Source organism: Aspergillus campestris, assembly GCF_002847485.1.
Source record: "Aspergillus campestris IBT 28561 chromosome Unknown P168scaffold_4, whole genome shotgun sequence".
In the NCBI taxonomy this organism is placed as follows: domain Eukaryota; kingdom Fungi; phylum Ascomycota; class Eurotiomycetes; order Eurotiales; family Aspergillaceae; genus Aspergillus; species Aspergillus campestris.
The window spans coordinates 2,047,712-2,072,653 of NW_020194339.1; the positions used below are offsets into that span (position 1 = coordinate 2,047,712).

Sequence of the window (24,942 nt, forward strand, 5' to 3'; positions counted from 1 at the left end):
GGTTGAATGTATATATATTTAGATTAGATTTCTTTTGTGATACGAATTTATTGACTAAATTCATTTAAAAGATATGATTTGTTTGGTTTTTTGTACTCTGTAGCTATCTAGCCTGGTCTTGTCTTGCTCAGCCTTCTTGGTCTGTCTTAGCTGTCTTGGTTGATACAAGAACCTATTCATTATAGTTATAATGTATTAGACATGAGAAGTGGATGAATACCATAGTAGGTTTTGTATAGAAAGTCTATTATCGTGTTCTCTTGCCTGGGTTTATCATTAGGTTCTCTCGAGCCGGTTATATATATATAGGTACCCCCGGCATATTCCAACAAACCACGAATAGTACAACATTCATACAGTGTACAGAGTAAACTACCAGAATCACTGGTGACTACGATCTAACCAGAATAAAATACTTAAGTAAGGATCATAATTAAGTCCGCTAATAGGTATACAACATAAAATCACAACAAATCGTTAGGTTACTCCGCATCCAGCGGCGCCACAGGCGCCTGGTCGTCAACCTGGATACCACCCCGCTTCTTCTCATTACTATCCCAGAACGGCAGACGCCATCCCCCCTCGTGCTCCGGGGTGGCCAGCCACAGACGCATGAGGTGGCGGCGCGGGGTGGGCGGGGCGTGGTCGGTGTAGGCGGTGCGGGCGTGCAAGACGTGCGAGTTGGAGAGGAACTGGATGTCGCCGACCTCGAGGATCATGTGCAGGGAGAGGCGGTTGCAGGTGGCCTCCAGCACCTCGAGGGCCTCGACCTGGGCGGCCGACAGCGGCGGGATGACGCCCGCGTCGGAGAAGCGCGTCAGCGACCGCACGTAGTAGGGGTCCCACTTGGTGTAGACGCGCGGCGGCTTGGCGGCGTTGCCGTCGTCGCGCTCCATGTAGATGACGCTGGTGCGGATGTACTCGTCCTGGCCGGTGGAGGTCTCGCCCTTGCGGTCGAAGTACCAGATGGGGTCGGTCAGGGTCTTGAGCACGTCGGGCCGCTCGGCGGCCAGGGTGTTGTAGACGAGGTGGGAGGAGGCGATGTCGCTCTCGCCGCCCTCGAGGGCGCGGGCGATACACAGCAGGCCGACGACGTCGGAGTCGTCGGCGTGGAAGAACTGGCGGGCGTTGGTGCGGTAGATGCGGACCGAGTCGATCTGGGTGGGGTCGTCACCCACGTCCTTGACGTGGCCCAGCACGTGGCCGCGGCTGTTCTGGCTGACGAAGTAGCCCAGGTAGGTGCCGAGACCCATGTAGGCGACGGCGGACTTGTGGTTGCCCCATTTCTCGACAGGGAAGCCCTTGAAGAGGATGAAGCCTTTGCCGTCGACGAGATCGGCGCGGAGTTGATCGAGATGGCCGGCGAGGTTGGGGAGGGGGAAGTTGGACTATACTATCATAAGTGGATGTTCGGGAAGAAAATTGAAAAAAAAAAAAAAAAAAAAAAAAATACCTTGGAGATTCCGGTCAACGGAATCTTATTGTTCAGGAAGTTATCGCTGGCGACGCTCAGCTCCTCGATCTCCTCCGGGGAAAATCGATGGGTCCAACGCTCGGGGGTGTTGCGGTAGTCCTCGGGATCCCAGACGGTGGGACCCTCGATCTTCTTGGGGAACTTCTCAAAAGGCACGAGATGGTCGTAGAGGGGAGCATGTTGGCCGGTGGTCTTGAGCCCATCGGGAAAGACGTCGAGGGGGACCGCGGCGGGCTGCTGTGTGAGGGTGGCCATATTCGCGGACAGGGTTATGAAGCGAAGAGAGAAGACGGTCAAGTGATCGATTGATCCGGTTGATTGAGGGGAGGAGTGACTATGAAGTGGTCAACCCCTCCATTTTATACCCCGATTTCATAACCCCTCGATGACCGTGCCATCCCCTCTTGTCCCCCCGCTTCTGCCGTGCATCCGGTCAACTCGGGCGAAAGAGGAACCCGCCAGGACGGTTGACCAGTCCTCGTCATCGGAGCAAGAGGTCGCAAGTAGTGGGCATGATGGCGTGCCCGGCGATGATCGTTGAGGAGTGGAGGGGGGACGTTTAACTATACTATAGGGCATGGGCGCCGACTGTGGGAGAAGAGCCGTGATTGGCGGTGATGGCGCAATCCGAGGGGGTCGATTGGGTGATGGCCCCGTAGGACAGGTACCCCAATCAGATTGGATGATTCAGGATTCTCTACTCTTCTGGTGCCCCATTGCAGCCCACTCGACCCGGTCGAAGTCAAAAATGAGGTCAAATGAGGTCAAATGAGGTCAAGAGGTCGAGGAATGAGGTTGTCGTACGGCTGTAGGGTGAGACATGAGAGAGGTCCAGGTGGTGGACTCGGGCGAGAGGTCGACCGCGGAGGGTTATTTTCGTTCTTCCGTCTGTCCATCTGTCCCCACGGAGATTTCTTCTGACATCGACCGGATAAGAAGGGAGTCGTTCACAATTTCTTCTCTCTCTCTCTCTCTCTCTCTTCTTTCTCTTGATTGTTGTTGTTGTTGTTGTTGAAGAAAGTCATGTGACTATATCTTGGCGAGGTTGTTGATTTTGCATCTATCCCGTGATTCTCATCCCGTGATTCTCATCCCGTGATTCTCATCCCGTGATTCTCATCCCGTGATTCTCATCCCGTGACTTTTCTCCCGTGACTTTTCTCCCGTGACTTTTCTCCCGTGACTTTTCTCCCGTGACTCCCATCCCGTGACCGCCTCATCACGGGATCTGAGACAATCTCTCCTTCTTTCCTACAAAGGAGTCGGACAGTCATTCCGCAGTCATTCCGGACCTCCCCCCCTTCATATCGGTCCACTTTCCGACGGACAAAGAACTTCCACTGCGGGGAACCATGTCCGTGTCGAGTCCGGGCGACTGATAGGAAGACAGACGGGGTCCGGTCGGGGTGCATGCATGAGGAAGATCATCTTTTGTCTGACACACTGGTCCGATGGATTGAACCAAGGATTAATCAAAGGGGAACACGGATGTAACACTTGCGACGGAGTACGGATGGAACCATCCCTTATTCCGGGTGGATTCCTCAGGCGTCATCAGTACCCTCCGGTATTGAACTTGATCCTCGTATTATTCCTACTAACTACAAACTAGTCACTAGTGAACACTGCAAATCTGGGGCGGTCTGGTTCGTATGATACTATTGATCTGCTGTCAGATACTAAATATATCAAAGTACGGAGGATACGGCTGACGGAGGGGGGGCAGAGAGGGGGGCTGAAGAGAGGTGAAGCCCCCAAGAAGGTGCATGAGTGGCGGAGTATTCGACTGGTTTAAGGGGAGATTATGGGGAGCCTGAGTGGGTTATTTACGGAACCAACCAATACGGTGGAAGTCCCACTAGAATGTTCCATCTGCTCCATCCCGGTCTGGCCATTCTTGTGTATCATACTGTATAGTACTGTGTCTGACAGGTACTATCCTTCAGACACCCCCAGTATCAATAAATCAGACAGAGATGCAGACCGTCACAATACACAGCAGGACGGTATGGAATGATACACTCCGCCCCTTGCATTCCCCATCCTGCCTGGGGGCCAAGGCTGAAACGGGGCAGGAAAGGGAGGGCGGCGGCCTTAATAAAGGGGCGCCTGAATCAGACCACGCTGGCCTTTAAAGAAGCCAACTTCCCTCTTCCTCTTCGCTTCTTCCATCATCCTTCCATCCTCCATCTCTTCTATCCATCAGACCACTTGTCCTCTTCTCTCCCCCACTCTTCTCCTCTGACTCAGACGGTCTGGCCGTCTGTTTTCAGTGATGACACCGTGTCCTCTCACCTGACCTTTCCTGACCTCGTACTTGCCTTCTTCTTGTCTTCCATGCCCTGTGATCCATCATCGTGATCATCCATCTGAAATCATCACATCTGAATCAATACATCTGAATTCAAATACAATACCAAACACAATCTCCATCAGATCACTTGATCATGGACAGTCACATCATGGAAGACAGCTTCTCGCCGGCGGACTCGGTCCCCAGCTCTCCCGAATCGGAGATGCCCCTCACCGTCTCCCCCGCCGACACCTCTTTACTGGAGGTCGACGGTGATGAGAGGACCGACGAGAAGAAACCCGCCAAGAAGAGGAAGTCATGGGGTCAGGAACTCCCGGTTCCCAAGACCAACCTGCCTCCACGGTATGTTCTTATATTCACAAGAGACAAAAATGATGAAGCTGACTCCTGTAGAAAACGGGCAAAGACAGACGACGAAAAGGAGCAACGCCGCATCGAGCGCGTCCTCCGGAATCGCGCCGCCGCCCAGACTTCGCGCGAGCGCAAGCGTCTCGAAATGGAGAAGCTCGAGAATGAGAAGATCCAGATGGAACAACAGAACCAGTTCCTCCTCCAACGCCTCAACCAGATCGAAGCCGAGAACAACCGACTCAACAAGCAAGTCGCCCAGCTCTCGGCGGAGGTCCGCGGCTCCTCTCGCGGCAGCACCCCCACCCGCACCATCGCCTCCCCGCCTTCGCCCTCCCCCACCCTCACGCCCACCCTGTTCAAACAAGAGCGCGATGAGCTCCCTCTCGACCGCATCCCCTTCCCCACCCCGTCCTCCCTCGCCCACGCCACCTTCTCTCCCACCCTCAAGCCTTCCACTCTGGACGAGTCCACCGATCCGGCACAACATCCTGCAGCGGTGTTGTGTGGCCTGCAGTGCCCGTCGGTGGACTCGACGGCGACGGAAGCGCCCTCCCCCTCTTTGACCTCGGCGTCGGCAGTGGACCTCACGCTGCAGATGACGCTGCGGCTCCTCTTTCTGACGATGACTTCCACCGCCTCTTCCACGGTGATTCTCCCGCTGACTCAGATCCTGCGGTCCTTGAAGACGGGTTCGCCTTTGACGTTCTCGACGGCGGAGATCTCTCGGCATTTCCCTTTGATTCTCTGGTTGATTTCGACTCCGAGCCTGTCCTCCCCCTCTCGGCCCTCGACCCGCCCCACGGTCTTCCGGATGAGACTGCTCGCTCGCCTGCTAGCTTGCAACCCTGCCTTGGCGCGTCCACTTCGCGATGCGACGGGCAGGGCCTTGCAGCGAGCGGTTAGCGCACGCGTCTCGCCGGCCGATCTGTCGGGTGTCGAGGTTGGAGCGACGGATGGATGGAGCTGGGAGGCGCTTTTGACCTTGATCTGGGCCATCGATTGTCTCCAGACCCCGGAACGGCGCCGGCGCATTCTCAAAGGTCTTCAACCCGCGGGTACGGGTCGCAAGAATCGGGTGGGCAAGTCCACTACTACTTCACGGACACGGCGTTATGGGAGTTCGTCACGGATCGACGAGTCCGTCACGTCTCTGCTGGGAAAGCAATGTTAGGATGTATTACTATGATAGCGTGTACTTTACAATTTAATACTATCTTCTACTTTATAATTTTGGGGTCTTGTGTAAATGAAAACTGTATTGCTTGTAAGGGAGTTGAATGATTATTGAAAGACCCTTGTTCTTTTCCTTCTTTACCCCCACGTCTTACAAACGCACCCCGCAGTGTCTTCGTCCCTTTCTTACTGTCCTCGACAATGTTCCTATACTTCTGCCCGGTGCACTTTATATCCAACATACAATACAGTACTTGAAACAAAAAGAAGATATGTACCAACGTCTGATCAAAAAAAAATATCATGTAATATATCCAAGATAGCATAACGCCTGCGTCGATTGACTCGTAGATCGAGCGTAGTAGATCCATACACATACTGCATACATACATGTGAAGATAGTAAAATAATATATAAACAATAATCGTGGGGTATCGTAGATGGGCGGTCATTTTGCCCTTCTTTTTCTCTTGTCTGGCGGGTTTGTTCGTTTTTAGTGGGGGAGGTGGTAGGAGGTATTAGGGAATAGGTGGTAGGAGGTCGGTAGTAATGCCATCATGGATGCATGGAAAGATGGGTCCAATCATATAGCAAAAGACAGCGCAAACTGGTCAGGCGTGGGAGACGGAAAGAACACGTCCGGGTCTTCCTTATGGGTACACCGGATATGTCGTTTGAGTTGGTCTGTCGCTGTTAGCTTCCAACGAGAGAGATGGGAGGGAGGAACTACATACCTGGTCGAGTAAAGCTCTTGGTACATCGTGGGAAGATGCATTTGTGCCGACGTTCTCCGTGTGCTACGCACGTTAGATAGTGTACAGGCAGATGGTTGGCAGGATGGAAGAACTTACTGAGTCGGTGACTGGACATGTTGGATGACTGCAACGGTCAGTACTTCAGTATTATTATTAGTTCATGGATCGTGCACGTACATCGCCCGTCTGGAAGTTGCAGCCTGGATAGGTACATCGGAATGGCTTCTCGCCTGTATGTGTCCGCGAGTGGGTTTCTACACCATTAGCTTTGACATCTTCAGGGTAAGAAAAAGACAAGAAGAAACATACTCAGCTCACTACTATCGGTAAACATCTTTCCACACTCCGAACACCGATAGGGTTTCTCCCCTCGATGGCTGCGTTCATGTCGCTCCAGCGTAGCCTGGCGAGCAAAGGATTTCCCGCACACCATGCATGTAAAATTTTTATCTGTCCCAGTCAGACACAATACACCAAATAAAAACAATCCCCAAAACTAGCGATCACTTACAGTTGCTATGGGTTAGAAAGTGTCCCTGAAGTTTGGACTTCTGCGAAAACGGTTCGTTCGGACGGTGACACCCCTCCCAGCAGCAATAGTAGCCCGGACCCTTGGCTCCGTCGACCGGGCCCATGTGACAGGACACGAGATGCTCCTGGAGCGCACAGGGATCGGAGAAGGTTGCACCGCAGATGGATCCGACGCCGTGCGACGTCCTCCACCGGCACACGGGCAGCTCGGGGTCGGCCGGGGAAAAATCCGGACTGGTCAGCACAGACGATCCCCCGCCATCTAGCGGGGGAGGAGTCTCGCCCGCGCTTGACACCAACTGTGAGCTAACACTGGATCGAGAGCGGCGGGCATAAGGAGAATACGGATGGGCGTGGATGTGGGCGTGGCCACGACACCGGTGATAGGAGCGGTGTGGTCCCTTTGCGGCGGGAGCGCTGGTGGGGGGTGTACCGGATTCTTGAAAAGTTCGTTTAGGTTATGGGGAACGTGGAAGCAGGTGAACGCATCCGCGGTATCGGCCGCCGGCTGGTCGGGTTGAACGGGGCAATTGGCTTCTTCATGGACGTGGAAATCCTGGCAGGTCGAGACGTCGGGACACATCCCCAGCATGTGGAACACGTCTGCCGGGTTGACATGGTTTTGGAGAGGATAGGTCCCTGGAAGTGGATGGCCGTGATGGTCTTTGTAGAGGTCGTGGCAGTGAAAGTGATGGGACGGGTGCGGATGACAATGGGCGAGCGAATTGTGGGGAGCGGGAACGAAAGGTGCAGCCGGGGGATACATCGCTGCCGCGGCTGGAGGGTTGGACCCGGATAATTGGTTCTGGGGCTGCTCCAGATGGTTCGATGGAAGCAGGCCTGTGTCCAAACCGTACGGAGCCCCCAGCCCTAACAGGGACTCGAGGCTCTGCTCCGGGGCGGCGGTGTGGGCGTCACCAAAGCAGTGGCCATCGAAGCAGAGCAGGTCGGTATGGCAGTTGGTATCGCAATTGGTATCACAGGCGAGGTCACAATCCGGATCGCAGTCGGCTTCACAATCGGCATTGCAATCAACCTCGCAGCTGGGACCCTTGCAATCACCGGCACAGTGATCGTCATCGCAGTGCGCATCGTCACAACCGGTCTCGTCGCAATGGGTATCGTCGCAGTGGGTATCATCACAGTGGTTATCATCACAGTGGGTACTATCGCAATGGGCGTCATCGCAATGAGGGGCAGAGCACGCTGTGGTTTGATCGCATTCGACGAACCCGTCACAGACCGACGGGCACGTTGTCGAGCAGTCATCGGCATCGCAGCAGGGATCCTCGTCACCACACTGGTCGCGTGAGGGGTGATCTTCCTCGGGGCATCTCAGCGACGTCGCTGCGGGAACGGTGTCACTCTCCTGGGGTTCTTGTCCGTCGAGGTGGAAGGCGTCCCAATTGCACTCGAGGCAGAAGTCATCCTTTTTGGTGTGGGACGCCATGGTGTCGATTCAACGGGTTCGACGGTATCGTCCGATCCGTAGAAACGCGCACGCGAGATCGTCTCCGCCGTCCGATAACTCCAATCAATTAATTGCAATCGGACAATTGACTATTGACTATTGACTCGGGTAAGGAAGAATGTGAAGGCGGGGGTGACCGGATGAGTCGGGTTGTCAGTCCGAGACGCTACTGTTAGGGCACGAGATGGATCAGCGCGGTTTCTTCTTCAGCCCTTTCCTCAGCGGAGATATACCGAATCGAGGAGATTGACAAAATCAGTCGGAAAATAAAGTCACATTCCACATTAGGAGGAAATTGGACGGTGCGTCACGATCGGCTGGGACGAGAAAAGCGGAGAGGATGTGAGGACCTTGAGGGTAGAGATCGTCCAGACTATCAGGAGAACCGGTTTGAGGGATAAGGAACTTGATTTGAGTCTGACTAGGGCAAGCGACGGATGTTATCTGTCATTAACATGCGACGGGGGCATCATTCCACCTGTTCGTTGTCGTCGTTGTCGTTGTCGACGTGAAATTGAGGGTTGATTGAGAGAGAGAGAGAGAAGAGAGAGAGAGTGGAAGGACCTTGGGAGAAAGTGGACTATAGAGTGGTGGAGTCCGCCAATCACGGACTGCCATTCCATGCCACTATCACCTCTTGGCGTGGAGTTGGCACCCTGAAAAATCAGCCAAATCGGGTCAGGTAGAAAGGAAAATAGGACTCAGGATGGGTGATGATATGTGGAGACTGAATGTTAAGTAAATACACCAATTGTAGCAACTGTATAGTCATATCTCGCGTCCATATGATTTGGATCGAATTGGTGCCTGAGTCCGACAGATCCGGAGGGGCTTATCTTATCGGATCGTTATCGTTATCAATATGCTGAGTAATCTATCCATCTCCTGCTGAGTAATCTGGCATACACGAGTGACAGCCTCAGGCACCAGCCAATCATCCGACATCGGCGAATGACTCATCCGGAACGGAACAACCTGCGGGGAGATCGACAGTGGGGGAGGCAGTATGTGTCATACCTCTATCGATCCCATCGTGATTTCTTTACAGTCTGATTATTGTCTACCATTGCATTGTTCAATTCCCCTTCTCTGACAATTCCCTGACTCTATCTCATCATGTCCAACAAGATCTGGTTGCGCGCCGAGACCAAGCCGGCTGAGGCCCGCTCTGCCTGTCAGTACCTAGTGCCCAGTGCCCCGCCATCTGTCGCGTATCGCATCATCCTGACCAGCTCTAGTGACTCCCACCACCACCAAGGCTTTGATTGATGCCGGATATCAGGTCACCGTGGAGCGCTCCACTCAGCGCATCTTTGACGGTAGGTTCTTTCTCCAATTGGGTCATATGCTTGCTAACTAACCCGTGTTTTTAGACCAGGAATTCGCCGACGTATGCTCGCTTCTCTACGTCCTTGCCCATCCCCCGAAGAATTCTAACACAGTCTAGGTGGGAGCCCCTCTGGTCGAGGAAGGCTCGTGGGTCAAGGATGCCCCCAAGGACGCCTACGTTCTGGGTCTCAAGGAGCTGCCCGAGGAAGACTTCCCCCTCGAGCATGTCCACATCTCGTTTGCGCATTGCTACAAGCAGCAGGGTGGCTGGGAGAAGGTCCTCAGCCGGTGGCCCCGTGGCGGTGGTACTCTCCTCGATCTGGAGTTCCTGACGGATGATGCCGGACGCCGCGTTGCTGGTACGGGAGTTCTTCATATTGCGACGGGTTCGACGAATGCTGACTGGAGTCGTAACAGCTTTCGGCTGGTCCGCTGGCTATGCGGGTAGGTTATCTTCCCCCTCCGCACCGACGCTCAATACACTGACTCGAACCAGGCGCCGCTCTCGCCGTGAAGAACTGGGCGTGGCAGCTGACGCACCCTGAGAATGAGTCTCTGCCCGGGGAGACGCCCTATGCCAACCAGGACCTGCTGATTGAGTCGGTCAAGGAGACGGTTGAAGCCGGCAAGAAGGCCGCTGGCCGTCTTCCCAAGGTCTTGGTCATCGGAGCTGTGAGTGGACGTCTACCCCGTTGCTTCGTCCGTGGCTAATGATGTCCAGCTGGGCCGCTGCGGCAACGGTGCCGTCCAATTGGCCAAGGACGTCGGGATCCCCGAGTCCAACATCATGCAGTGGGATATGGCCGAGACCAAGAAGGGTTAGTTGTATCGTTTTTCTTTCCTCTGTCTGTACTGACACTCCCAGGTGGACCCTTCAAGGAGATCATTGAAGAGGCCGACATCTTCATCAACTGCATCTACCTGTCGGCGAAGATTCCTCCCTTCGTCGATGCCACCTCCCTCTCCTCGCCCAACCGTACACTGTCGGTCATCTGTGACGTGAGCGCCGATACGTAAGTGACCATAATCTGTCTGTTGCTCTTATGTCCTACTAACCCATGTAGTACCAACCCCAACAACCCCGTCCCCGTCTACACCATCACCACCACCTTCGACAAGCCCACCGTGCCGGTTATCCTGCCCGCGGGCACCCAGGGCCCCACGCTCAGCGTCATCAGCATCGATCACCTGCCCTCGCTCCTCCCCCGGGAGAGCTCCGAGATGTTCAGCGAGGCCTTGATGCCCAGCCTTCTGCAGCTGAAGGACCGCCAGAACGCCCGCGTGTGGAAGCAGGCCGAGGATCTGTTCAACGAAAAGGTGGCCACGCTGCCCGAGGGTATGCGCTCGTAGATTATTTGTGTTTTAGTGGACATACATCCGGGAATAGAGAGATAAAAGTCTGGCATTAATGGCCTCTATACTACCTGTTGCTTTGGTGCCTTGTTGCCGTGTTGCCTTGAGGCATCGAGAAAACGATGAGTCACCTGAAACCAACCAATCGGAGCGCGTAGAAATGACGCCATGCGATGACGGCGCCTCAGGCCCACCTGCGCTCTCCGCCTGCCCGATTGGGCCGAGGGCCGATAGACGCTCTTCTCTTCTATGCTCGTGAATAATAATCAGTTGTTGACTTTGACTTCACTCTCGCTTGTTTCTCCCTCCCACTCCTATCGATCTCGCCATGAACCCGCTCCAGAGCGTATCTCGCTCCGCTCCCCGGGGCTTCACTGCCTGGGGCCGTCCCCGAATCGCAGCGAGGACGACTCCCTTTTCCCCCCGCCCGTCCACACAGTTTCCCGCGCCGAGATCGCTCCATCGCGCCCCAACCCGCAAATCTCAGGTATCCTCCGCCGCCGCCTCGCAGGACTCGTCCAACCCCGCCCTCTCTTTCCCCTGTCTCGACGCCCAAGAAGCTAAGTCGGCTCTCCTCTCGACGAGATCGCTTGAATCGGGTCCGGAGCCCTCCTACACGACGGGCAAGCACGAACAGTTCCACTGTGAAGACCCACTGTTGCTCGACTGGGGCGGCGTGCTGCGCGAATTCGACGTCGCTTACGAGACATGGGGCCAGTTGAACGCCGACCGGAGTAATGCCATCTTGCTCCACACCGGTCTGTCGGCTTCCAGTCACGCCCACAGCACCGAGGCGAACCCCAAGCCCGGGTGGTGGGAGAAGTTCATCGGGCCTGGGAAGCCGCTGGATACGGACCGAAACTTCATCATCTGCACGAATGTCCTCGGCGGCTGCTACGGCAGCACGGGGCCCTCGTCGATCGACCCGTTGGACGGCAAGCGGTACGCGACGCGGTTCCCCATCTTGACGATCGAGGACATGGTGCGCGCCCAGTTCCGGCTGCTGGACTCGCTGGGTATCCAGAAACTGTATGCATCAGTGGGGTCTAGCATGGGCGGCATGCAGAGTCTCTCGGCCGGTGTTCTCTTCCCCGAGCGCGTCGGTCGCATCGTCAGCATCAGCGGCTGCGCGCGCAGCCACCCGTACAGCATCGCCATGCGCCACACGCAGCGGCAGGTGCTGATGATGGACCCCAAGTGGGCGCGTGGCTTCTACTACGACACGATCCCGCCGCACTCGGGCATGAAGCTCGCGCGCGAGATCGCCACGGTCACGTACCGCAGCGGCCCTGAGTGGGAGAAGCGGTTTGGCCGCAAGCGCGCCGACCCCAGCAAGCAGCCGGCGCTCTGCGCGGACTTCCTGATCGAGACCTACCTCGACCATGCGGGCGAGAAATTCTGCCTCGAATACGATCCCAACAGTCTACTCTACGTCTCCAAGGCCATGGACCTGTTCGACCTCGGCGACGTGCAGCAGCTCGAGACCAAGCGCCGGCGGGCCGAAAACGCCGCTAAGATCGCCCAGGGCGGCAAGGACCTCGGCTACATCGACGTCGCCTGCAGCCTGACACTCCCGGACCAGCCTTACGAAGAGCAACCGTCCGTGACGGCGTCCACGCCCGCCATGGACGAGGCCTTCTCCGGCGAGGAGTCCGCCGCGGCCCCTCCCGCCGACCTCGTCGCCGGCCTGGCCCCGCTGAAGAACCACCCCGTGCTGGTCCTGGGTGTCTCCAGCGACAGTCTCTTCCCTGCCTGGCAGCAGCGGGAGATCGCCAGCACGCTGCGGGCGGCCGGGAATGACACCGTGCAGCACGTTGAGCTGGGCGAGGACGTCTCCCTGTTCGGACACGACACGTTCCTCCTGGATCTGAAGAACATCGGCGGTGCGGTCGGGAAATTCCTGTCGTGAGGCGTGGGTGTTCTCGAAAGTGAAATGATGATGACGATCTTTTCCTTCTTCTTCTTCTTCTTCTTCTTCGTTTCTTTGCGTGCGTCTTTCTTGATAGATAGATACCGAGCATATGGCTTAATATACGGTTTAGCCTACTTTATTTGTAAATACTGTATAATAGGAGCATGTCCCACAAGATCTATAGTCTGCTGCTAGCGCTCAATGCATCCTTCCGCAATCCAACATCCAACCCAACTCCATTCCATGCTCGTGCTGACTAGGGCGCATATGATCCAAAGGATCATATGTCGTCTCACTCCTTTCTACAAGTAGTCTACATAAAATCTCCAGTAAGAAGGGAGTCTATCAGCAATCATTCGTTAATGACAGGCCCACATGAATTAGGGATACTGCCTACAAAGGAGTCCCATCGCTGTCTGGCACGACGGCTTGACTAAAACACCCATGGAATGCGAATCCAGCGCCATAGAGAATAACCAGAGGTCGATTAGATTCAATTAGTTCGTAACGTCAATGTAAATGTAATATCCAATCGTATATATCCGTATCGTTCGTAAATGCCCCGTTCGTGAAGCCCGTTAAGCCAAGGTAGAGTCTACATCACCGTACACCCCGCGCTCTGACACTGCTCCAAATAAGTCATGTCCTCAGAGGATGGGCTCAAGTCCGTAAGCTTCCGCTTGACACCCTGGATCTTGATGTCCTGATTCCCGTCGGGATGTCTCCACCGGAGATACTGCGCTTTAATGGAGTTGATCTCCACCGCGTCGATGGACCACTCGCCGCTGCTGACCGACACGACTGTGTTCGAGTCTGGGAAGTGGAAGTCTGGCAGGTAGATCTCTGTCACGGCGTCTTGCCCGACGGAGCCTTTCTGGCCCTGGAGGGTCATGGTGAAGGTGCAGCTGCGGAGGTCGAAGAGGTGCTTTGTGACAGTGCCGTTGGTGGTTACCGGGCTGGGCCGGAGGAAGGCTTGCGCAGCGCGGTAACCGACTTTGTCTTGGCCGGATTGTGACACCTCCGATGTGATGGATGGTGGCCGTAGCGCGCCTTTCAGATTGTGGGGCCCGACGTTCTCGTCGCTCAGGCTGTTGCGACTCTCTGAGTAGGTCGGCGAGTGCCGGTTGGTTTGGGACTGAGAGTCGGGATCCAGGGCTAGCAGCTTTCCGCTGGGGAGCTCGAAGTCGTCAACCGAGTAGATGGAGAGATCCTCACCGTTCCAGTTGTCGCCCCATTCATGATTGTTCTGCGCGGTTAGCTGATGGCGCTGGGAGGATGGACGGGCCACTTACCGACGACGTGTACAGCCAGAGGGTAAACCCGTTGGACGTGCTCCCTTCCAGCGCGAAATGATTCGCGTCCATGGCGCTGATCTGGCTGCTGTAATCCCCAGTCCGGTACGCATATCGGTCGTCCATGTCGTAGGGAATACCGATCTCGGAGAAGACCATCGGGTGACGGCCCATGTATTCGAGACTCTCGTCCCGTAGGAACTTGAGCTGGTCGCGCAGACAATTGCGGATCGCCGTCTCGCCGATTTTCACCGCAAAGGCGGGTGCATAGTACTTCCCGCGAAGGACCCCAATCACGTCGACATTGTAGAGCCGGTTCCTGCACGATCAGCATGGGGGACTACAGTGGGGCCGGGGGGACTGGGAAGATGAGGAACTCACCAATGTTTGGTCAGAAGGGTCAAACCGTCGTAGTAATGCACCGCGTGAACCATGTTCGGGTCGTCATCAGGGGTACCCTTGAGCGCCGGAGGCACCTCCATAACCGGGGGCTGGCAGAACATGATCGATTCCGGCCACACCCCGCGAATGGCGTCCCGGTACGCCCGGTAATGGTCCATGAAATAGGTATTGGTGAAGACGTCATAATTCAATGGGTTTCCCGTCTGGGGGTGCTTCGCAAAGTAGTCGCTCCGCAGCAGTTGGTCCGACGACGGTTCCCAGACCCCGTGCTGCGCCCAAAGACATTCGCCGAGCTTCCAGCCGGGGTCCCGCTTCCAGCCGTACTTGTGGTCATCATAGTCCACCGGGAGCCACGCCGATTCCCCCTCCGGATCCACCAACTCCTTGCCCGTCTGGTGCGGACCGAACCCCCCGAAGGCCCAGGTGGTCTCCTCACAGGCGCGCCCCGAGCCCGTCAGCATGGCCTGAAACGCGGTGGGGGACGTGCCAAGCTGGAGCTGCTGCTCCGCGGGAACGACAGAGATATCCTGGACTCCGATCAACCCCCGATGGGGCTCGTTGATGCTCTCCCAGCCGATGACCACATCGGGTTCCAGATCCCCGGCATCGTGGATGTGCTGGGCGAGGTACTTACACGCGGCGATAAAGTGGCCTTGCAGGTAGTCCTGAATGTTCAGGCCATCGATGATGGCCTGAGGCGCAAAGTCTCGACCGCCCCAAAAGAGGGTGAACATGGTCTGGCAGACCAGCCGGGTATAGTTGGTGCTCCAAACCATTTTTGGGAATTCGGCAGGGTTGTCGGCGGTGTTTTGGACCATCGCGGCCTCGGTTTTCTTGAACCCTCGGGGATTGAGACCGGCGGCATAGAGGGTCCACGCGGGCGCTCCCGAGCCTCCGGACAGCCTAGACCACTGGCAAATGGGTTAATGAACCGTCTGGAGCGTGGAGTTTGTGAGTTCGCGGTCACCTACCACATCCTGATGCGGGTCCATGAAGACGTAGAACTGGTAGTCCTTGGCGATGCGGAGCACCTCCACAGTGAAGCGAACCCACTCATCATCATAGATACCCGGGCCTTCATGTTCAATCGCCTCCCAGGTGAACAGATATCGGATGGTATTGTAGCCCCATTTCCGCAGACGGGCGAAGTGGGTGTGGGCGTCGTCCAGGGAAAAGGGTCGACCGACGAAGGAGACGTGATCGGCGTCGAAGAACCGGTCGGCGACGTGGGAGGGGGTATCGGGTTTTCGAGGATACTTGCATTCGCCAGCTACATTGATCCCACGGAGCGTCACCTCTCGGTTCTGCGGGTCTCGAAAGGTCTGGCCATCCACCCTGATGCGGAACGGAGACATTGTGGGTGGATCGAGGGGGAAGCGATGGGATTTGAGGGTTCGACAGTGTGACAGAGTTCGACGAGCTATGCGATATCATCCAGGGCCTCATATACCCTACTATGATGGACAAGTCAGCGAGTGATGAGCTGGTGTCGGTGTGGCATCCACATACCGGACGAACAGGAGGAAGCTCCGTAGAGGAAGAGGATGTAAGAGGGGGGTTATCCAATGACTGTCTCTGTCAATCAAACAAACAGACCCAAACAAAGGGTCTCAAAGGGATGATAAGAGAGAAGAGAAGAAGATGAAGCCAGAGACGAAGACGAGATGAAGCAAGAGAGCTCAGGCTGCCTCAGGTTGCCCAGGCTGAGCTGATTAGATAAGTGAGATAAGCGATAAGGGAGAGACTAACCCGATCGGGAAACATGAGGATAAACAGTACACAAGATGGGATGGATTAGATCAGGGATTTATGCGTCATGTTACTTTGAAGCCCTAACTTATCAATCCGGATGAGAACCAGAATGATGAAGAGAAGACGCCGATGCTACGTGGTCGGGCGAGACAGGAAACAACTTCCATGCTTACAGGAGCTATGACTGACCCCAACCGGGTTGAACCTTGCTGCCCTAGACTGCGGGACCCTTGCTGGCAAAGGAGGGGTTACTCTGTGGCTTGACATCAACTGGAGCAATGCAGAACAGGGTTGCACTGTGAAGATGAGGTTGATATCGAGACAACCGATTGTGATCAGCCGACGAAGCCCCCCTGTCTGGTGGAGTCAACCCACATTGAGAACGGACTTCCAACTGAGGAGAACGAAATCCCAAAAAGGATTCCCATAGGGGCAGATGATGAGGATCGATCAATCGGGGCAAAGTGCTTCCTGCAAATCTGATCGACCTCATGAAACCCAACAGAGAGCGTGGGTTTGTCGTGTTACATTTGGTGGTAAGATTGACCTATCAACCTGTTGTTTACGGCTTACTCCATTGGAGGGGGCAAGTATTCTCCAGGCGTCCTGCAGGAATGATCGAGGCTGATGTCTTAACTCCTTTCCTTTCCAGCTTTTTTTAAACTCTCTCGGATCTCTCTCCTCTCCTCCCTTTCTGCACTCTCGATGTTTCTGTTGACCTCCCCTTCACTGACTCGAGTTTTTGGTTTGTTATCATGCGTTTCTCAGCGTGGTCCCTTCTCCTGACGGTCGCGTCCTCCGTGACGGCGGTCAAGGTGAACCCCCTGCCGGCGCCCCGGTCCATCGAGTGGGGATCGTCGGGCCCCAAGCATGTCTCGGGCCATCTGGTGCTGCGCACCTCCAAGGATACTCGCGATCATCTTCTGACGGAGGGCTGGAATCGCGCCTGGGAGACCATCGTCAAATTGAGATGGGTCCCTGCGGCCACCGAAGCCCCCATCTCGTCCTTCCAGCCCTTCCCCTCCGCCACCCCATCGGCCACCCCGTCGGGTCACGTGCATGAGAAACGCGCGCCCACCCCGTCGCTGCACTTCGTCGACGTGGTGGTCAAGGACCTGCAGGCGGACCTGCAGCACGGCGTGGACGAGTCGTACACGCTAGTTGTTGATACGGCCTCCAGCAGCGTGGTCATCAAGGCCCCCACCGTCTGGGGCGCCCTACACGCCTTCACCACCTTCCAGCAGCTGGTGATCGACGACGGGCATGGTGGCCTGATCCTCGAGCAACCGGTCCGCATCAAGGACGCGCCGTTGTACCCCTACCGCGGTATCATGCTCGATACGGGCCGCAACTTCATCACCCTGGGCAAGATCCGGGAGCAGCTGGACGGGATGGCACTGTCGAAACTCAACGTCCTGCACTGGCACCTCGAGGACTCGCAGTCCTGGCCCATCCAGATCGACGCGTACCCGGAGATGACGCGCGACGCCTACTCGCCGCGCGAGGTGTACTCCCACGCCGACATGCGCCATGTGGTCCGTTACGCCCGCGCCCGCGGCGTGCGCGTCATTCCCGAGATTGACATGCCCAGCCACTCGTCCTCGGGCTGGAAGCAGGTCAATCCGGAGATCGTCGCCTGCGCCGACGCCTGGTGGTCCAACGACGTCTGGGAGCTGCACACGGGCGTCGAGCCCAACCCGGGCCAGCTGGACATCATCTACCCGGGCACCTACGAGGTCGTGCGCAACGTCTACGAGGAGCTGTCTACCATCTTCCCCGATAACTGGTTCCACGTCGGGGGCGACGAGATCCAACCCAACTGCTTCAACTTCAGCCGCCACGTCACCGACTGGTTCGCCGAGGACCCGTCGCGCACCTACAACGACCTGGTCCAGCACTGGGTTGACAAAGCCGTGCCCATCTTCCGCAGCGCCCGCGAGGACCGGCGCCTCATCATGTGGGAGGACGTTGCCGTCGGCACGGAGAGTGCGCCCGACGTGCCCAAGGACATCGTCATGCAGAGCTGGAACAAGGGCCTTGAGAACATCGACAAGCTGACGGCCGACGGCTACAACGTTATCGTCTCCTCCTCTGAGTTCCTCTATCTTGACTGCGGCCACGGCGGCTTCGTCACCAACGACCCGCGCTACAACGTCATGACGAACCCGGACGAGAAGATCCCCAGCCTCAACTACGGCGGCGACGGCGGCTCGTGGTGCGCGCCGTACAAGACCTGGCAGCGCATCTACGACTACGACTTCACCGCGAACCTGACGGACGCGCAGAAGAAGCGCGTCGTGGGCGCGACCGCCCCGCTGTGGGCCGAGCAGGTCGACGACGTGACCGTCTCCTCCAAGTTCTGGCCGCGCGCGGCGGCGCTGGGCGAGCTCGTCTGGTCCGGCAACCGCGACGACAAGGGTCGCAAGCGCACGACGCAGTTAACTCAGCGTATCCTGAACTTCCGCGAGTATCTGCTGGCCAACGGGGTGCAGGCCGCGCCACTGGTGCCCAAGTACTGTCTGCAGCACCCGCACGCGTGCGATCTCTACTATAATCAGACGGCCATTGAGTAATGTTTAGTACATAGGAGCTAGCATACTAGCCTGGGGCCGTTAGACTAGGCTAGGGTATTGGAAGAATATAATCATCATTCAAATCCAAACTGGATGCCATGCACTCCGTAGACCAACCCCTGTATAGATGACATCATACCAGGTGATCTATTTCCATTGTTTGTTTCGACTCCTGATCAGGACAGCTTCGGCTTCATCCTCCATGTCAACACCTTCACAAACCTGACACCCAACCATGCCCTCGCACCCGGGATAATACACTATAATATCATCCCTATCCTCCGTCTCGTCCGCCGCCGCTTCCTCCACCCTCACCCACATCCGCATCTTTATCCTTAACTACTGGGGCCTCAAGTTCCTTACTAAATATCATAATAAGTGCCTCTCCAAGATAGGGCGCCAGATTACTCTGATATCCCTACTCCCAGATATTATCAGCCTGCAAGAATGCTAGAACATCAGGACTATAATGCTATCCAGTACACAACCTATAATATCTTCTCTTATAGTAAATTCTACTACAATGGCATGATAGGCGTCAGCCTAGCTATCCTCTTGTACTTTCCTATCAAAGACTCTAGCATGTTTAGCTACGCTCTTAACAGCTGCCTGATAAAGTGAGTTGCCTTCTTGTATGTATTTATCCTTATATTGCATTTTACTCCATGTGTCTACTGTATAGATTGGACATGATGGTTCATAAATAATAGATCAATTCTCGATCGGAAGAGATAGCATTCTGTGATCGCGCGAAACAACCCGTCCCTAGTATAAGCGAAAGGCAGAGACATCATCTGCAAACGCATCTCCAGTTCAGCCCACGGCTTTTTCAAGCCCACGAGGGTCACAAGTCACCAGCAAGCTAGTTCTCAGCACACTCCCTCTTGCGCACGTCAAACACCTTCAGCGTCTCCTCCGCAGCCTTAACACCGCTCAGCACCATGGCCCCAAAAGTCGGACCCATACGGTTGAAACCATCAATCTCCGACAGTTCCATTCCGCCAATGATCAAACCTTTGGTCACCTCACGCGTGTTCTTGACAATCGCGTCCTCCGCAGTGTTCATATCCAGGCCGCGCATGCCGCCCAGCTTGTCGATGCCGCCCATCGATACGAGCCGCTTCGCGGAGAACGCACCAAATGGGCCGTCGTGGCCAGTCGTGGACACCACGATCGGCGCGTTGATCGTGTTGGGGTCCATGCACGACTGGTCGTCGTGGTGCATAGTCACCAGCGTCCAGTTGACGACGACGCCGGCGATGCGTGCGCTTTCGGGGCCTGAGCTGCCCGGTCGCGTGATGAGATCCTCCACGCTTGTCGCGTTGAAGAGCTTCACGTTCGGGAAGGACAGCACCTTGCTGAGCAGCGTGGATGTGAACAGCGCTGCGTGCTTCACTACCACGTAGTTGGCGTTGTCGGCGTCTTGCTCGAATGGCACGCCGAGCTCGCTGAGGAAGACATCTGCTGGGCGACGCATGATCATTGCGGAGAAGAGTTGGCCGCCGAGCCAGGCTCCGCCGCCTTTTTACGCGTCAGTACTCTAATGTGTGTTTTGATATTATAGGGAGCTGGTGTCGTGGTTGTATGTGTCATACCTGGAGAGACGTTCGCCTCGATGATGGCGATTTTCAAATCCGGTCGCGCCTTAGCCAGCACATACGCCGCGCTCAGTCCGCACGATCCGGCTCCGACAATGACGATGTCGCTCTCGGCGTAGCGGTCCAGGTCCTGGAAGTAGCGGCGCGTCATGGCGCGGGACACCTGGCTCTCGCGGATGGGCGCAAAGCGGAAATCGTCCCACTTGCTACCGAACCGGTCGAGCAGCTGGGTCTGGGGGACAGCGTCGGCAGGGAGGCCCTGGGGCACGACGATGTCCTTCTTGGTGGCGGCCGGGGCCGCGACGGTCTCGATCATGGCTGCTGGGGGAGACATGTTTGTTGGCTGGAGTGGGGAACTGAATACTGTTAGCCATTCCATTTTAAGGGGGCGAGAGAAGGCATGATCCTTTCGCTGGTATTGTCCAGATCAAGTTGTGACCGTATAATCTCAGAACGAACCCGTCGTGGATATATCATATCTGTAGATCTATGATATACCCACGACAGGACGAACACCGGCCCATGCCCAGACGTTACCTGAGATACCTTGATCGTGCGAAGACGAGTCCAGCCAAAAGTGCATGGCTTCCATCGGTAGATTTGTAGAATGACCCGTAGGCCGGGCGGAGGGGATTACATTGTCCCTGGACGCTGTTAGTGGTTCTTCTTCCATTGGAAGGAGAGGAGGACTTGTTGGTAGAGTATACTGGTATCAGTGGTGTAGAACTATACTGATGGATGGACTTTGAAATCGAGAGATCAGATGGATCGGACGGGGAGGGGCATTTAAAGCGATCAATCTATGGTTTCCCCGCTTTCGAGACACTTGATGAAGTGATATCACCGTGAGTCATCGTGAAGCCTATTTGCCGTCTTTTAAACTCTGTTATCCGCACCTGTCCCGACTCCGCCCGGAATGCACTGTATTTGGGCTCCGGTGAAGCCGGCGGGGTAGTATCCTGCATGCTTGGCTGCTGTGCGATGGCATCCTTCCTATAATAGAGGGGCAGGATGCATGGCCAGATATCTAGTCGCAGGTTGGGTATTGCTGCTAGTGGTGGGTCACAGTCAGACGGGGGGATAGCAGAGAATATATTGGACGACCACGTCGGGCATATTACCAGGGGATGGAACCCCATGCATTCTAGGCATATGAAAGAGGGGAAGTCCATTTCAGAGCGTGGGTTCCATGGAATGAGGTCTGTCTCGATCGATTCATCCTTCACTCTCATATTGTCCATGGGTGTCCATTATAACCCACGTGACTCCACTAACCCTGGTCTTGGATGGCTCAATGGCGGAGAGGGATAGACCAACAGAAAGGTTTGGCTTGTTCTAGAAGTGAGACTTGAGAGAAGCCAGGATCTCCCTGTGTTGGATGCTTGTCCGTGTGCTACAGCGTCCCACCAGGTCAGCAATCCATGCAGTGTACTGACTGACCTGAACATAGCTATAACTGTGTATTCACACATCATGAGGGGCAGGTACAATTAGATACCATAGGACCAGGAACTGTACTCGACTAATTGGTGGATCGAATTTGAGAATTGTGGGTCGAATTTGAGAATTTGAAGATTATAGCCCAGACGTGGGATCCAGAGGGCTGACAAACTCCTTATCGTAATGATGTTAGAGTGACATCACTATAGACAACCATTTCCTTCCCTGGTGTTTCACTCCACGAGATCCGGCCGAAAGGACGAATGGTTTTCCAGCACATGAATCAGGGTAATGACGTATCGAACATGGTGCTACCAGGATTCGCTGCCATTATGATAATTCCCAGTAATTGGTCCACGCAGGAATCGCGTTGCTTCGTGCATAAGCTCGAGAGAATTCAACAGCCCCATCAGACCCTGGTAAAGCCTGGACCGAGTCTTCAACAGTATATTCCGGAACCATAGTCAGAATTCAAAATTAAGTGTCGTGAGCAGACACAACATACTCCAGTTGTTGGATCATCCCAATGGAAGACATTGGGAAAGACACAACACTCGACCTACAAGATCATGGAACTGCCGCGAAAAAAGACCCCGACGAGCCCAATTATTCGGACAAACTCATCAATGACCTTTTCGAGCTAATTCGGTCGGCCGGCGAGAGGCACACAGAGACCCTACTACAGATGATCCGTCGACATGCCACTATCCAGGAGGTTCGCGCATTTCTGGATAGCGTGGTCCTCAGGAATGCGACAGCGGAGACAAATGGCACTTGGCTGCCCACAGCTCGAGGGACGAAACGCGGGGCGGATGGTGAGGCCGGGCGACTGGAACATCGGTCTAAAGTCATGGACATCAATTACATGTGTAACATGGCTTATTTTAAGGTTCCTGCTAAGCCATGGACAACTGTGACCGATGATGATAACTTGGTCTCTCACCTGGTGTCATTGTACTTCACCTGGGACTACCCGTTTTATGCATTTGTCGACAGAGACATTCTTCTGAGAAATATGATCAAAGGGAACGTGTACTCCGATCTGTGCAGCCCGTTTCTGGTCAACGCCATTCTTGCCAACGCATGCGTAGGGACCCCCGATGCCACTGACACATATCGAGTCAAGGCTGACGTGACTCGCGCGAGTAGATCTACGTCGACGGTTCAGAGGTCAACATGACACCCGAGGATGTCAATACGATGGGCACCAAGTTCCTAGCAGAGGCAGAGCGGCACTTGGGAGCCTACCAATTCGACAGAGGCCCCGTTGTGCGCTTGGCTTCGTTACAGGCTGCTTTGCTTTTGTACGAGAGGTAAGCCATTTCCGGGACCTTATGTCGGCCTAAGATGACGCACTGATAACCTGGTGCGCAGATATTCCATGTCCGGAGAAGATGGTAACGGTTATGCCTTGCTCAATCTAGCTGTTGAGATGGGGGAGGCACTGGGTATTATCAACGGCCCCAAACTGAATCTCAGCAAGACACACATGACCGAGGATATGATATCGTCGATCAAGCGAACTGCATGGGGGTTGTTTCAAGTGGACACGTGAGTGGAATTGGTATCCCTTCGATGTGCCGACGAGATGGTAATAACGGGTCCAGGGTCGTTCACGCAAACTTCCTCCGACCATGTCGCGTCAACGAAGTCAGCATCGACCGTATCGCGCGTAATGACTCCGACAAAGATGAACAGTGGATACCCTATCCCATCGACGGACAGGCACGGCCGTTCTGGATGAGCGAGTATTTCGATGAGTCCTGCAGATTGTCGTATATTGCCAGAGACATCTGCCACATATTTCACGAAAACGTAGAGCCCGGCATTGATGTTGTCGAGCGCAAAGAGCACTTCTACAAGAGCCTAAGACAATGGGAAAGCGAATTACCCACGAAGTTTTCTGACACAAAGACCTTGGCACCACACTTTGTCCTGCTGAAGTTCGTGATGCCAATACAACGACTCTCAGTTTGCGATCCCAGCTGACAATTTCATGATAGAATGCGCTATCACGCTCTCACCATTATCCTGTCGTTCGAACATTTCCAAGGGGCTGTCCCCTGCGATGCTCCGGGATGGCAACAATCGCATGGAAAATACAGAGGAGTCGTCGATCCCCGCGCGCTGGAGACGGCCTTGTCCTCCGCTCGCGAGATCTCGGCTCTCGTTCGACTGCATCGGCGTGAATTCGGGATCCGTCGCTCCCACCAGTACGTTATGTACGTCATCATGCTAGCGCTCTTCACCATGCTTGAGCACCAGTCATTCGACGTACTAGACCGTGATTTCCTTTCTCTGACCAGCGCATTCTCGGTGATCTATCACCACACGCCGGTGGGGAGAAAGCTGTTTCCGGTCTTCCGCCAATCCGTCACCGTGCGCACCGGTGGGAGACCAACATTTGATTCCGTCGAACTCGCCCACCAGGCACAGGGGCTCTCTGTGCTTAGCGCTTTCTCCGATACGTCTGCTCAGCAGGGGGGGTACCGCAAGGCCCAACGGGAGCTGTATGCTCGCGACCCCGATCTCCGTGGTCTGGAAGATCAATCGCCGGATCAGTTACCACCCATGGAGGAGATGCTCAGAATGTACGAGCATCTCAGTGTAGGGAAGGAAGTAAATTTGCACACCCCGCCATCAGAAACCTTCCGCTTTTCACCGTCAGACAACTCTGGCTCTTCGTCCACATGACACCACACCCACGGAAAGTTCGCGAGGGGAATTGGAGAACCCCAGATCCGTAAAGGCCTCACTACAAATGACAGCCTAGAAGATGGAACAAACAACGTTAGATATGGTTCATGGAGAGCTAGTCAGCAAGAGGGTACCAGGTGTGGGATTCGAACTCTCTGTTGGTCATAGCCAACCATCGCATGGAACCCAGGAGTAAGGTGGACGGGGAAGATGGAAAGATCATCCATGATCTGTTCCTTTATTACCTTTGAGACCCAGGATGTTGTGTGGGATCCTTTGTGGGGTTAGTTGTCACACCAACTTCGATGGATGAAGATGGAAAAGTTGTTCAGCCTGTCAAGGTTGTTTCTTTGTACCGGAGAAGTCACGGGACATCCACTGCCCTCTTCTTCAGCATGGCCTCTGCCTTAGAATGAGCTTGAATCTAATGATTCAAGTACACGACCTCAATATATACTATGACTGTTGGTGGACTGTCCGTTTACATCAGGTCTTCCGACCCATCAACATCAGATTGAAATCTAA

The 24,942-nt window shown here is 55.1% G+C and overlaps 10 protein-coding genes across 10 annotated transcripts; 5 read left to right on the top strand and 5 right to left on the bottom strand.

Annotated features, from left to right (window-relative positions):
- Nucleotides 1-482: 482 nt before the first annotated feature.
- On the bottom strand, nucleotides 483-1,729 carry P168DRAFT_303754 (TauD/TfdA family dioxygenase; the record flags this gene model as incomplete). The annotated part of the gene is made up of 2 exons (XM_024838790.1): nucleotides 483-1,388; nucleotides 1,454-1,729. 2 exons carry the CDS (start codon nucleotides 1,727-1,729, stop codon nucleotides 483-485), a joined length of 1,182 nt encoding a protein of 393 aa, XP_024694684.1.
- Nucleotides 1,730-1,814: 85 nt separating this feature from the next.
- P168DRAFT_134475 (uncharacterized protein) lies at nucleotides 1,815-2,173 on the bottom strand. The gene has a single exon (XM_024832710.1). The coding sequence runs from the start codon at nucleotides 2,051-2,053 to the stop codon at nucleotides 1,847-1,849; it is 207 nt and encodes a 68-aa protein (XP_024694685.1). The 5' UTR covers nucleotides 2,054-2,173; the 3' UTR covers nucleotides 1,815-1,846.
- Nucleotides 2,174-3,936: 1,763 nt separating this feature from the next.
- On the top strand, nucleotides 3,937-5,042 carry hacA (transcription factor HAC1; the record flags this gene model as incomplete). Its single annotated transcript, XM_024833366.1, is given in 3 exon segments — nucleotides 3,937-4,130; nucleotides 4,182-4,642; nucleotides 4,654-5,042. The coding sequence occupies 3 exon segments, from the start codon at nucleotides 3,937-3,939 to the stop codon at nucleotides 5,040-5,042; spliced, it is 1,044 nt and encodes a 347-aa protein (XP_024694686.1).
- An 853-nt stretch (nucleotides 5,043-5,895) lies between these two features.
- On the bottom strand, nucleotides 5,896-8,048 carry P168DRAFT_296354 (C2H2-type zinc finger protein; the record flags this gene model as incomplete). The annotated part of the gene is made up of 8 exons (XM_024838107.1): nucleotides 5,896-5,996; nucleotides 6,047-6,109; nucleotides 6,164-6,191; nucleotides 6,245-6,321; nucleotides 6,377-6,517; nucleotides 6,579-6,999; nucleotides 7,032-7,609; nucleotides 7,766-8,048. 8 exons carry the CDS (start codon nucleotides 8,046-8,048, stop codon nucleotides 5,896-5,898), a joined length of 1,692 nt encoding a protein of 563 aa, XP_024694687.1.
- Nucleotides 8,049-9,099: 1,051 nt separating this feature from the next.
- Nucleotides 9,100-10,841, top strand: lys1 (saccharopine dehydrogenase (NAD+, L-lysine-forming)). Its single transcript, XM_024837006.1, has 9 exons — nucleotides 9,100-9,243; nucleotides 9,308-9,388; nucleotides 9,443-9,459; nucleotides 9,517-9,757; nucleotides 9,816-9,842; nucleotides 9,895-10,070; nucleotides 10,120-10,216; nucleotides 10,264-10,411; nucleotides 10,463-10,841. The coding sequence occupies exons 1-9, from the start codon at nucleotides 9,186-9,188 to the stop codon at nucleotides 10,746-10,748; spliced, it is 1,131 nt and encodes a 376-aa protein (XP_024694688.1). The 5' UTR covers nucleotides 9,100-9,185; the 3' UTR covers nucleotides 10,749-10,841.
- Nucleotides 10,842-11,034: 193 nt separating this feature from the next.
- P168DRAFT_289476 (homoserine O-acetyltransferase family protein) lies at nucleotides 11,035-12,787 on the top strand. Its single transcript, XM_024837007.1, has one exon. The coding sequence runs from the start codon at nucleotides 11,080-11,082 to the stop codon at nucleotides 12,658-12,660; it is 1,581 nt and encodes a 526-aa protein (XP_024694689.1). The 5' UTR covers nucleotides 11,035-11,079; the 3' UTR covers nucleotides 12,661-12,787.
- Nucleotides 12,788-13,037: 250 nt separating this feature from the next.
- Nucleotides 13,038-16,046, bottom strand: P168DRAFT_303759 (sterylglucosidase 1). Its single transcript, XM_024838791.1, has 5 exons — nucleotides 15,867-16,046; nucleotides 15,329-15,811; nucleotides 14,337-15,268; nucleotides 13,956-14,274; nucleotides 13,038-13,909 (listed from the first exon to the last, which is right to left on the bottom strand). The coding sequence occupies exons 2-5, from the start codon at nucleotides 15,710-15,712 to the stop codon at nucleotides 13,259-13,261; spliced, it is 2,286 nt and encodes a 761-aa protein (XP_024694690.1). The 5' UTR covers nucleotides 15,713-15,811; nucleotides 15,867-16,046; the 3' UTR covers nucleotides 13,038-13,258.
- Nucleotides 16,047-16,562: 516 nt separating this feature from the next.
- Nucleotides 16,563-18,758, top strand: P168DRAFT_134646 (beta-N-acetylhexosaminidase). Its single transcript, XM_024832711.1, has 2 exons — nucleotides 16,563-16,645; nucleotides 16,762-18,758. Exon 2 carries the CDS (start codon nucleotides 16,865-16,867, stop codon nucleotides 18,680-18,682), a length of 1,818 nt encoding a protein of 605 aa, XP_024694691.1. The 5' UTR covers nucleotides 16,563-16,645; nucleotides 16,762-16,864; the 3' UTR covers nucleotides 18,683-18,758.
- Nucleotides 18,759-19,372: 614 nt separating this feature from the next.
- thiA (thiamine thiazole synthase) lies at nucleotides 19,373-20,638 on the bottom strand. The gene is made up of 2 exons (XM_024837008.1): nucleotides 20,278-20,638; nucleotides 19,373-20,203 (listed from the first exon to the last, which is right to left on the bottom strand). Exons 1-2 carry the CDS (start codon nucleotides 20,612-20,614, stop codon nucleotides 19,545-19,547), a joined length of 996 nt encoding a protein of 331 aa, XP_024694692.1. The 5' UTR covers nucleotides 20,615-20,638; the 3' UTR covers nucleotides 19,373-19,544.
- A 1,608-nt stretch (nucleotides 20,639-22,246) lies between these two features.
- Nucleotides 22,247-24,414, top strand: P168DRAFT_317595 (fungal specific transcription factor domain-containing protein; the record flags this gene model as incomplete). The annotated part of the gene is made up of 5 exons (XM_024840120.1): nucleotides 22,247-22,807; nucleotides 22,870-23,033; nucleotides 23,095-23,271; nucleotides 23,328-23,663; nucleotides 23,724-24,414. 5 exons carry the CDS (start codon nucleotides 22,247-22,249, stop codon nucleotides 24,412-24,414), a joined length of 1,929 nt encoding a protein of 642 aa, XP_024694693.1.
- Nucleotides 24,415-24,942: the final 528 nt, after the last annotated feature.